At 44.7% G+C, this 12,731-nt stretch overlaps 1 protein-coding gene across 3 annotated transcripts in view; it reads left to right on the forward strand.

Annotated features, from left to right (window-relative positions):
- ncam2a (neural cell adhesion molecule 2a) overlaps positions 1 to 12,731 on the forward strand; it is a 1,392,794-nt gene that overhangs the window by 1,118,385 nt on the left and 261,678 nt on the right. For all 3 annotated transcript variants that reach the window (XM_078560368.1, XM_078560369.1, XM_078560370.1), the window contains exon 12: positions 7,342 to 7,515. In XM_078560368.1, the coding sequence (XP_078416494.1) occupies positions 7,342 to 7,515 (174 nt within the window). The remainder of the gene's footprint in view (positions 1 to 7,341; positions 7,516 to 12,731) is intronic.

Below are 12,731 nucleotides of genomic sequence, written 5' to 3' on the forward strand. Positions count from 1 at the left end.
AAATGTCCCATCATGCTTCATAGGAGTGTTATCAAACAAAAGACCCCGAACGACAAGACAAAATGAGGTTTTTTTTTAATTCATTTACGCGATGTGGACGTCACTGGATAAGCCAGCATTTATTGCCCGTCCCTAACTGCCCTTGAGAAGGTGGTGGAGATTGTAGGACACGTGATTAAAAAAAAGCTTAGTGAAAGAGGTAAGTTTTAAGGAGTGTCTTAAAGGAGGTGGTGAGGTTTAAGGATGGAATCCCAGAGCTTAAAGCCTAGGCAGTTGAAGGCACAGACACCAGTGGTGGAGTGATTGAAATTGGGGCAGCTCAAGAGGCAAAAATGAAATGAGGGCTGTGGGGCTGGAGGAGATTACAGAGGTAGGGAGGGGTGTTGCCATGGAGAAATTTTCAATCAAGCTTGAGGATTTTAAAATAAACGTCAGGGAGCACAGTTACGATGGGACTTGGTGCGACGCAAGGTTTAGGCAGCAGAATTTTGGCTGAGGCCAAGTTTTTGGAGGGTAAAAAGTATGGCATTGGAACAGTCAAGTCTATACGGAACAAAGGATGAGAATGTCAGCAGTAGATGGATTGAGGCAGGGACTGAGCGGGGTGATACTACAAAAGTGGAAATAGGCATCTTAGCGATGAGCAAAAAATGTGGTGTCTTGAGGCCAAATACAACACCACCATTGAAAACTCAGGCTTCAACAGTTTGTCAGGGAGAGGGATGGAGGCCAATAAACCTTCCTGCTGCATGGGACTAACATATAGCAGCAGATCAGAGCGGAGAGTTCCATTTTATTCCCCGCGTACTGTATATTGCAGTTAGGTTATTAGCCAGTGACCAGTCTGTGGCGTGAATTTCCTAACAGGAAATCTTAACATTTCAAGTTCATGCAGAATGTGACTAATTCGAGAAAAAAAAAAATCACACCACAAAGTAAAATGTCTTTAGAATTCCTCAGTACCCCCACCCCCACCCCCCCATGCAGTTATTTCATCTGGTTCAAAGCAAACTTGCTTTGAAAAAAAAGCCTCAGTGTGTTCTCCGGAGTGCATGTAAAATAGCTAAAGGTTCATGTTGTGCATACTTGTGCACTTGATACGCCATCAAAAAGCATGGATGAATTGCCCGGACACAAGTAGTCTAAATTAGCTTTGATGACAAGTCTGAGAAACTGTTCAGCCATGCAGTGGAATCTCACATATTCACTTGACCTTATATTCATCTGGCTCATGGACCAGGTGATGAGGGCCTGACTGTATCATGACACGATTTTCCCTGCTGCGGAAGGTCAAGAGCTGAAAACCACTGAATCATAGAATCATAGAATGGTTACAGCATGGAAGAAGGCCATTCGGTCTATTGTGCCGGCTGTCTGCAAAAAGCAAATTAGCCAGCCCCACTTTACAGCTTGTTCCCCGTAGTCCAGCAAATATTTTCTCTTCACGTGCTTAACGAATTCCCTTTTTAAAGTCATGATTGAATCTGCCTCCACTACACTCTCAGGCAGTACACTTCAGATCCTAACCACATGCTGTGTAAAAAGATTTTTCCTTATGTTGCCGTTGGTTCTTTTGCCATTCACCTCATATTGACATTCTTCAGTCCTAGACTCTTCTGCCAATTAGAGCAATTTCTCTCAATCTAATCTGTCCAGACCCCTCATGATTTTGATCAAATCAAATCACCTCTATCAAATCTCATCTCAAACTTCTCTTCACCAAGGAGAATGGCTCCAGCTTCTTCAATTTATCCATGTAATTGAAGTCCCTCTTCCCTGGAACCATTCTTGTGATCTTTTTTGCACCTTCTCTAGAGCCTTCACTTCCTTTCTGAAGTGTGGTGTCCAGAATTGGTCATAATACTCCAGGTGGTGATGGTGGTGTGATGGTAATGTCACTCCAGGAAACCCAGGCTAATGCTTTGGGGGCATGGGTTCAAATCCCACCACCACAGCTGATGGATTTTAAATTTAACTAATAAATCTGAAATACAAAGCTAATTTCAGCAATGGTGAATGATGACTATCACTTTAAGACCAGTTCCAGTGAATAGGGGGTTATGTGATTTGTTCAACCAATGTGTGGCTAGTGTGGGGAATAAATTCGAGGGAGGGGTTTCCTAGGAAAACATGGCTATACGAGGGGCCGGCTGGACACAGGCAGCCATGAAAGCCCTTGTGTAAATAAAGTTTGCTTTGTTTGACTAAGAAGCATGTTTCTACAGTGACCATGAATCAATTGTTGTAAAAACAAATGTGGCTTGCTAATGTCCTTTAGGAAAGGAAATCTGCCATCTTTACCTGGTCTGGTCTACATTTGACTCCAGACCTCAGCAACATGATTGACTCTTAACTGGCCTCTGAAATAGCCTTGCAAGCTGCTTAGTTCAAGGGCAACAAATGCTGGCCTTACCTGCGACATAAACGTATAAATTTAAGAAAAGGTTGAGGCCAAACCAATCTTCTATATATGTTCATTACACGTTTCTCGCTTTTGTACTCTATTCCTCTATTTATGAATCTAGGATTCCTGATGCCTTTTTAACAACTTTCTCAGCCTGCCCTGCCACCTTCAGTAACTTGTGTGCATTTACCCGCACAGGGCCTCTCTGTTCCTACTGAGATTAAATTGACTGCCCAGTAATTTTTGGGTTTATCCTTACAGCTTTTTTTGAACAAAGATATAACATCTACAATTCTTCAGTCATCTAACACCACTCCTGTATCTCAGGAGGATTGGAGGATTATGGACAGTGCCTCAGAATTTCCTCCCTTACTTCCCTCAGTATCCTCCGGTGCATCTGATCTGCTCTTGGTGATTTATTCAGTTTTTCAAATACCCCCTCTTTATCAATTTTTAGTCCTTCCAATGCCTCGACCATCTTCTCTCTCACAATGACTTGGAAAGCATCTTCTCCTTGATACAAAGTATTCATTTAGTGCACTCTGTCTTCACGTGTGAACCCCTAATCTGCCCCACCCCTCCTCTTTCTCTCCTCTTACTATTTAAATGTCCAAAGTAGACTTTTGCATTTCCTTTTATTTTAGCTGTCAGTACTTCTCATATGCTCTCTTTGCCTTTCTTATTTCCTTTCTCACTTCCCTTCTGAACTTTCTATATTGAGCCTGATTCTGACTTGTACTATCAACATGGCATCTATCATATGCATGCTTCTTCTGCTTCATCCAACCCTCTATCTCTTGTGTCATCGAGGGAGTCCTTTGCTTCCTGACCTTTCACCCTCATGGGAACGTAACTCGACTGTATCAAACAACCTCCTCTTTAAAGACAGACCGTTGATCCATTGCAGAATTCATTGGCAACTTTGATTCCAATTTACCTGGACCAGATCCATTCTCACGTCACTGAAATTGTCCTTCCTCCAATTAATAATCTCTAGCTTGCTCCTTGTCCTTTTCCATAGCTAATCTAAACATTATGATACAATGATCATCATTCCCCAATGTTCCTGTACTGACACTTGATCCACATGGCCCACCTCTTGGGAGCCACCTCTCGATGAAGACAGACATAAGCGACAAAATTCATCATCGCCTCCAATGTGCCAGCTCAGCCTTCGGCTGACTGAGGAAAAGAGTATTTGAGGACCAGGATCTCAAACCCAAGACTAAGTGTTCCAGAGGAATAGGTTTGCCTAAATGCACTGATTCTCAAAATATTTCTCGCCTGCTAACATTAGAAAGTTGGATTTTCCAGTGTAAGTTCTCAAAAAGGACTCTAGGTGCAGTGGCACCAGGACATTTTCCCCTGTAGGTTAATGGGCACAGCACAAAATAGTTTGGCTGTAATCCCCCTCCTCCTCACACTGTATGTTGTTGGATCCTGTTTATGCACAGAAAGATTATGAAGTGTTCAGATTTTGAGAATGACCATGAGATTGATGTTTTGTGACAAGGAGGAGCCAGCAGATCTCTGGTTTGATTCTAGCAGTGAGACACGTTTACAGTCAATTACAGAGCAGCACAGATTTAGAGATAGTCCACAGGACATGTCACAGAGGCAATGAGCGTGGAAGCCTTTTGTGGATAGTGGACTCCAATCAACCAAAACTATCAATGCAGTCTGGCTGATGGGGGAATTGATATTTGTGTCCTTATAGCATGCTTTCAGGGAAAAAAGTGAGAAAAGGAGTGTAATGAAATCATAATGAAATCAGCGACATCAATTACTGCTGAAGGTCAACGTGGAGTATAAATGGAGAAGTCATTTTAAAAGCATTGTATTTCAAGCCCATTCTACACATGCTTCACAATCTATTCCCACACTCTATGAATCCTTTTTTCAATCTGCTTTGCAAGTACAGCCTGGCACCCACATAAAACATGTTATTTAAAGATCTTCATAACAGTTAGATTAGAACAGTACAGAGAAAAAGGAGATAAAAACAAAAAGCTAAAAGCTACTGCGGATGCTGGAAATCCAAAACAAAAACAGAATTACCTGGAAAAACTCAGCAGGTCTGGCAGCATCGGCGGAGAAGAAATCAGTTAACCTCATCTTCCGACTAGGCACTTTACAGCCCTCCGGGCTGAATATTGAATTCAACAACTTTAGATCTTAAACTCCCCCTCCCCCCATCCCCACCCCGTTTCTTCCCCCCACCCCCGCTTTTTTTTAAATAATCTATATAGATTCTTCTTTCCCCACCTATTTCCATTATTTTTAAATCTAAAACTAAAACCTTTAGTCTTTCCACCCCACCTCCACTAGAGCTGTACTTTGAATATCCTGTCTTCCATTCTTAATTAGCACTTTTGTCAGACAAATACCACCACCTTCAACACCTCTTTGACCCTTTTGTCTGTGACATCTTTTGATTATCTGCTCATCTCCACAATCACCACACCCTCAATGTGTCTCTCCCCCCCCCCCCCCCCCCCCACCTTAAACCAATTTATATTTCTCCCTTCTTCTAACTATGCTCCAGTTCTGCCGAAGGGCCATGAAGGCTCGAAACGTTAACTGATTTCTTCTCCGCCGATGCTGCCAGACCTGCTGAGTTTTTCCAGGTAATTCTGTTTTTGTTTTAGAGAAAAAGGAGCATTGTGCAAGAATATCAGTGCAGAGGAGGTCAAGGGCAATCTAATAGGGATCTTGAGAATTCGGAAAGGATTTGTTATGATCAAGATTGCACTCCCAGAAAAGATGGTCAAAGAAGATTCAGTAGTAACTTCCAATGATGGACTTGGATAAATACTTGAAGCAGAAAACAGTTGCATGGAAAGAGAAGGACTAATTGGATAACTCAAAGAGCCAGCACCGACATAATAGGCTGAATGATTGTGTTACATCATTCTATGATTTGAGAGAGAAATTTGTTAAAGGTTCATTTTTGAATCAGTAACAAGAAGGCATACGTATAGATCTGTACTCAAAGCATTTTAGTAATCCCTCTTCATATTTCCTTCTTTGGTTTGGCATTCATTTTTGTTTGATAATGCTTCTGCAAAATGCCTTGGGACATCCGCCTGCATTAAAGAAGCTGTATAAATGCAAGTTATTGCTGATGGTGTAGTAAGGGGAATAGAATTACATTTCGTAAGGCTGCAACATGTACAGGTGTGTCAGTTCAGTATCTTACAACCTTCACAAATACTCATTCAGTTAGTTGAATTATATATGGAATTCATGAGTCAATATGTTTAAGGAAGAACGTGCACTCTTATAAGGACCTTTTTCACATTGTCAGCTTGTACAAAAATATTTCATAGCCAAAGAATGACTTTTGCATTGTAGGTGCTCTCATTAGCCAATAGGTGCACAGCAAGATCCCACATATGGCAATGAGATAAAGGACTAAACTATTTTTAGTGGTGCTTGTTGAGGGTTAAATGTTCATCAGGAGACACCCCTTGCACATATCAATTAGTGCCATGTGATCTGTCATTCCCCTCTAACAGTGCAGATGGAACCTCTAGTTTTTTAAAATATACTCTTTGATGGGATTTGGCATCATCGGTAAGGCCAACTTATGTTGTCCATCCCTAATTGCTCTTGAGACAGTGGGGGTGACCTGCCTTGCTGAACCACTGGTAGTAGCAGTTTGGGCCAACTGAGTAGCTTGCTAAGCCATTTCAGAGGGCAGTTAAGAGTCAACCACACTGCAATGGGTCAGAGTTAGGCCAGAGCAATTAAGGAAAGCAAGCTTCCTTCCCGAAAGGGAACCAGTGAACCAAATAACTTTTTTTATGACAATCCATGGCCAACTTACTGAGACGAGCTTTTAATTTAGCCCGTGTAGGGCAGGCTCGGCGCGGGGTGGGGGGTGGGTGGGGGCTGTCGGGAAGCTGAATGCCGCCCGCAATCGGAGCCGGACTGCGACTTCATGCTGGTGGGCCAATTAAGGCCTACCCAGCGTGAAATGCGAGCGGCAGCGTTTAGCGCTGCTTGTGTGTTTGGTGGGGGGGCGGGGGGTGGGGGGCGGGTGGGGAGGTGGGGTGGCGGGGTGGGTGCAGACTGAAGTGTTATTAAAAAAAAATAAAGATTTGAAAATTGTAATGAAACATGCCCCCTCCTGTGACTCTGCCACATGAGCACGGACATGTTATTAATTACATTTTAAGACTTTTATTTTATTTTTATTTGCTTTTGGATGAGGTTTCCAAAAAAATTGCAAAGGCTGCTTGGCCTTTTCACCTGCCCGCCAACAGTTAGGTCGGGCGGGTAGCGAAAAATTGAAGTTAATTGATTATTTAATGGCCTTAACATTAATGGCGTTTTAATTGTTGGCAGGCGCGCTGCTGACTCCGGCACGCGCCCGCCGACCGAACTATCGCGCGACTGCGCACGGACGTCGGCACGCTCGGCTGACGCCAATGCGCATCATTTCGCGCTCGAGCGGGCCGGGCATCTGACCGTCTACCAAGCTAAAAGCTTTTCCCCAGATTTATTAATTCATTGAATTGGAATTCCACCAGTAACTGCGGTATGATTTGAACCTATGCCCCCCAGAACATTGGCTGGATTAAGGAATTACAAGTCCAGTGACATTATTACTAGACCACACCAGCAATGTAGAATTTACTGAAATGCCAGTCTGGGTTTTGTGCCTGTAGGTGTGAAGTGGGTCCTGAACCAAGAACCCGCTGACTCAGAAGTAAGAGCTCCACCCACTGAGCCATGGCTGACAATTTGGCACCTCTGCTGCTGCTGAGCCATTAACAGCCAAGAGGTTTCCCAAGACAATGGACAAAATGTAGTCGTGATGGGAGACACTGCAGAGACTGAAAAAAAAATGATTGATGCTGATTTCTTTTCATTCCTCGGAGCTTTCCCATCCAAGTTCCTGTCAAATAACGTTGTGTCTCCTTTCTTTACAGCTGTCCCCTCCCGCCCATATGGTTTGAGAGTCCTCGCTGTATCGCAGACTATTGCAAGAATCTCCTTTACCAAGCCTGATTCCCACGGTGGGGTCCCAATCCATCATTACCAAGTGGAGGTCAACGAGGCAGACTCGGGAGACTGGAAAACTGTGAATTCCAATGGGAGTCAAAGTAAGTGAGTGAAATCCTGTGTGCAGGATGGTGTAAGTGTGAAATAGAAAGAGGATGGTGTGAGAGTGAAATAGAGGGCGAAAAGCTCAGGAACATTGGGGTGCTAAGTTAGATAGGCCTGAAAATTGGCTTGGGGATCACGATGTTAAGTAACCCATGCCAACTTTGTGTGGTCTGCTCATTTGAACGATTCCTGTAGGCAGCCGGCATTAACCATTGATGCACACATCAGTAGGGGATCCCAAAATCGTAATTTGCTAGCAACAGCTAAAGCTAGCCTGCATCTCTTAAAGGAGAGGTGAATTGTGGCTGTAGCGGGTTCTGGTAGTCATACAGGCAGTGAATCTGACCTGAGAAGTCCTGAGAATCTGATGCAGTATTGCAAGAAATTCAATAAACTCAACACGATTAGTCAAGGTCAATGAATGCACCTTCACATGCAACACCCCAACAACTGCACCACCAGCCACACACACAGCTCAAATCACCACCCATCACTCATCTATCACCAATCTCTATCAATCAGGACTCATAGCTAACATTCATAGCACTGCTACAAGCCTTATTCCCATATCTCACACATTACACAAACTGACAGCTACTCAATCATGACAGCCACACTGTACCACTCACTGACATTCTTCCCTCTCCCAGAACAAGTTGATGCACAACCAAAGGGCCAGGTGCTAAGTGGTGTCGGACAGGTACAGCTGCATATTCTTACCTGCATGGAGAAGATGGTGCTCGGCATTACTGAGATGCTCATTGCTGAGGCCATAGCCAACGGTGGGGCAGAAGCTATTGAAGATGGCAATATTCTCCTTCCTAATCCTGCTTTTCACATCTCACTCCCTCCTCATCCCACATTATCTTCTGATTTACAAGATGCAGATGGAGTAAACATGTTGCTCTTACTTCTACTTTCCCTTATCCTTGTGCCTCTATCCATTCAGCTCGTGGCAGATAACAGGGCTTACTGAAGCACAGATATCTCACACACTGTTCCTCACTGAGGTTCAGGTAGAAGTAATGCTCCTTTGCAGATATGGCCTCCTGCTGAGAGCTTTCCACCTCCTTCTCCTCCCTCTTCCTGCAGTTTGACCCACTCTGACTGGCCTCTGCTCATTCTCCAAGTGATGTTGTATTCCAATAGGAATGTTTACTACTCCATCCATGCCTGGGAGCAACTGGTTTGTGCAGGAGCCTTGAAGCCAGGAAAAAGCCCTTCTACCTGCCACACCATTCATGGTAGACATTTGCAACTCGATACAAATCACAGGATCACAATTATTACAGCACAGAATGTGGCCATTTGACCCATCGTGTTGTACCAGCTCTCCGAATGAGCAATTCACCTGGTGCATTCACCCACCTTTTCCCTGTAACCCTGCACATTCTTCCTTTTCAGATAATAGTCTAATTCCCTTCTGAATGCTTCATTGAACCTACTACTGTGCATCAGTGGTGGAGGGAGTGAATGTTTGTGGATGGCGTGCCAATCATGTGAACTGCTTTGTCCTGGATGGTGTAAAGCTTCTTGAGTGTTGTGGGAGCTGCACTCATCCAGGCAAGTGGAAAGTATTCCATCACACTCCTGACTTGTGCCTTGCAGGTGGTGGGCGGACTTTGGAGAGTCAGGGGATGAGTTACTCATCGTGGGATTCCCAGTCTCTGACCTGCTCTTGTAGCCACAGTATTTCTATGGCTGGTCCAGTTCAGTTTCTGGTCAATGGTAACCCCCAGGATGTTGATGGTGAATTCAACGATGGTAATGCCACTGAATGTCACGGGGCAGTGGTTAGATTCTTCTTGGAGATGGTCATTGCTTGGCACTTGTGTGGTGCAAATGTTACCTGCCACTTGTCAGCCCATCCTGGAGATTGTCCAGGGTTTCCTGCATTCACGAAATGTTTCAGTATCTGAGGAGCCGCGAATGGTACTGAACATTATACAATCATCAATGAACATCCCCACTTCTGACCTTATGATGGAAGGAAGGTCATTGATGAAGCAGCTGAAGATGGTTGGGCTGAGGGCACTACCCCGAGGAACTCCTGCAGCGATGTCCTGGAGCTGAGATGATTGACTTCCAACAACCACAACCATCTTGCTAGGTATGACTCCAGCCAGTGGAGAGTTTTCCCCCAGATTCCCGTTGACTCCAGTTTTGCTAGGGCTCCTTGATGCCACACTTGGTCAAATGCTGCCTTGATGTCAAGTGCAGTCACTCTCACCTCACCTCGGGAGTTTAGCTCTTTTGTCTGTGTTTGAATCAAGGCTGTAATAAGGTCAAATGAGGATTCACCCTACAAATTTTGAAGGGTATAGGCTTATACATGGAAAGGTGTTTTAAACTAGGACCATAAGATAGTAACTGTAGAGTGGAAGTGAGGAAAGCAATGACTATCAGAGAAGAAGCTTTTATTTTGTACACTGTCCAAACAAATGAGGGGAATGACATGAAACTCAGAAGGGGGTAGTAAAGAGTGAGGAGGATAGTAACAGGAGGATGGAAGCAGACTGGTAAAATGGGCGGACACATTGCAACTACAATTTAATGCAGAGGAGTATAAATTATACATTTTGATTGCAAGAAAGGAGAGGAAATATATACAATTGCAGAAACATTGAAACCTGGGGGTGTATGTACATAAATCTTTGAAGGTAACAGGACAAATTGAGGAGACTGTTAAAAGGGCATAGGTGATCTTTATAAACAGATATAGAGCTGGATTTAACTGGCTGTCGTAGCCTCTGTGTCCCCAGTATCAGGGGGTGCCCACCCACAATCCCGATGGCTACCCTGTAGCCATTTAACACTGGGAGCAGCATTAATTGTTTGGAGGTTGGGCTTCCACCCCTCTCTCTCTCTCTCGAGCGCCACCAGGACCAGTAGCCAATGATAAGATTACCGGCAGTCCTACTGTCTGAGGAGGGACCAGGTAGGTCTGGCAGGCCCTGGCAGGGGGGTCAAGTTCAGGTGATAGAGGTGGAGGGGCCAGATTCGAGAGGCCAGGGGGTGCGAGGGTGAAAGTTGGGAGGGGGGGGGTGGTGGGTGACCAATTGCCAGGGGGAAATGCCTCAAAGGAAGTTCCCACTCTCCTTGCCTGACACCACCTCGCGTAACTAAAGCTGTTGGACTTGCTGCATGCGGTGGGCCTCAATAGGTACAAGGGCAGGCAGCTCCCCCGTGCCCCGTTTAATTGAAATGGGGGCCGGGGCTGATAGGTAGGTGGGCAGTTACGATGCCTGCTAGATTTTATGTGCCCCTCCCAGCCTTCAGATCCACTGGCGGGAAAGTGTATAATCCAGTCCGTGGAGTATGAAACATGAGTTAGGTCTCAGTTGGAATATTGTATCTATTTCTGGGCACCACAAGTAGGAACGATGTCAAGGCTTTAGAGAGGGTGAGGAAGAGATTTACTAGAATGGCAGTAGGGATGTGGGACTTCAGTCAAGTGGGGTTGTTCTCCTTAGGGAAGAGAAGGTTAAGGGGAGATTTTATAGAAATGTTCAAAATATGAGGGTTTCTGACAAAGTAACAAAGGAAAAACTGATTTCAGTAGCAAACCCACGGCCACTACATCTAGAAGGACAAGGGCAGCAGATAGATGGGAACGCCACCACCTGGAAGTTCCCCTCCAAGCCAATCACCATCCTGACTTGGAAATATATCACCGTTCCTTCACTGCCGCTGGGTCAAAATCCTGGAACTCCCTCCCTAACAGCACTGTGGGTGTACCTACACCACGTGGACTGCAGCGGTTCAGGAAGGCAGCTCACCACCACCTTCTCAAGGGCACCTAGGGATGGGCAATAAATGCTGGCCCAGCCAGCGAAGCCTACATCCCGTGAATGAATTTTTAAAAAAGGATGGTTGGTAACCAGGGGATACAGGTTGAAGGTGATTGGCAAAAGAATCAGAGACAAGATGAGAAGTTTTTTTTCATGTAGCAAGTCATTATGTTTTGGAATGTGATGCCTAAAAGAGCGGTGGAAGCAGATTGCAAATTACAGTAGTGACGTTCAAAAGGATAAATATTGAAAGACCGAGTCCAATTTGAGAATTTAATAATTCGTCCAAAGAAATGACGCAGACTACTTGGATCAAATATTCATATTCTGTGCTCTTTCATTCTTTGATTCTGTGTTTCTATGAACGCTGAATAAGTGTCATTGGGTACAGTTTCAGGACTCAAATCTTGGACTCCAAAGTGCTCAGAATAAGGACCGTCCCTCCTGAAGTACTATAGCCAATGTAGTCACTATTAAAGGCAGAAATGCGATAGGCAGTTTGAGCACTGCAATGTCCCACAAATAGAAATCTGGTAATTATTAGATAATTTGTTGTTTTAATGATATTCGTTGAGGAATAAATTTTAGCCAGGGCACCTTGCTCTCCTGCTTTTTTTTAAAAATAGTGTCATGGCATCTTTTATGTCCACCTGAGAGGGCAGATGGAGCCAGGGTTTTAAAGTCCCATCCAAACAACTGCACCTCCAACACTTCAGCCCTCTCTCAGTACTGCACTCAAGTGTCGGTCTACTTTACGTGCTCAAGACCCTTGGATAGGTTTTGAACTTACGACATTCTGATTAAGAGGCAAGAGAGCCAACACCTTGATTAGAGGATCATTACCTTTGTGTAGTCAAAAATCCCCAGCAGGGATACTTTAAGGGACTTATATCTGTGGAATCACATTACCATTCTAATGTTAAGCTGCGCAATGAGTCAGATTCTGCACTCGAAAATAGCAGCGAGATGAATGGTGCCCTCAGTTCTTTGTGAGGAAACGGACTGACAGCTTCAGCCATGATGCAGATGGGTGGCTAAACATGAATTTCCAAAGTTAGAGTCCGAGTCACACAGCTCCACCATTAGCTTCCCAAAAACGGCATCTGGCTGCCTGACTCACTGTTGAAATACATTGAATGGTGTGAAGTTTCTGAACTTGGACATTGGATACTAACGCAGAGAGTGGCATTCCAGTCGAAGGGTGGGATTTTCCATGCCCGCTGGCATCGGGCAGGTTCGGCGGCGTGGGCGGACAGTATGGCGAGAAGGCCAAAAATCGGTTTCGCAATGTTGCGCTCTGCACAGTCATGGTGGGCCACATTTCCCCAGCATCAGACAGCGGGAACCTCTTTGTAATACATCTGTACATCATTGTAAAGCCATCCCGCTGGAATCATCCCCCCACGCTGGATAGTCCTGGA

The sequence above is a fragment of the Cetorhinus maximus genome, chromosome 16, assembly GCF_964194155.1.
Source record: "Cetorhinus maximus chromosome 16, sCetMax3.hap1.1, whole genome shotgun sequence".
Taxonomy (NCBI): Eukaryota; Metazoa; Chordata; class Chondrichthyes; order Lamniformes; family Cetorhinidae; genus Cetorhinus; species Cetorhinus maximus.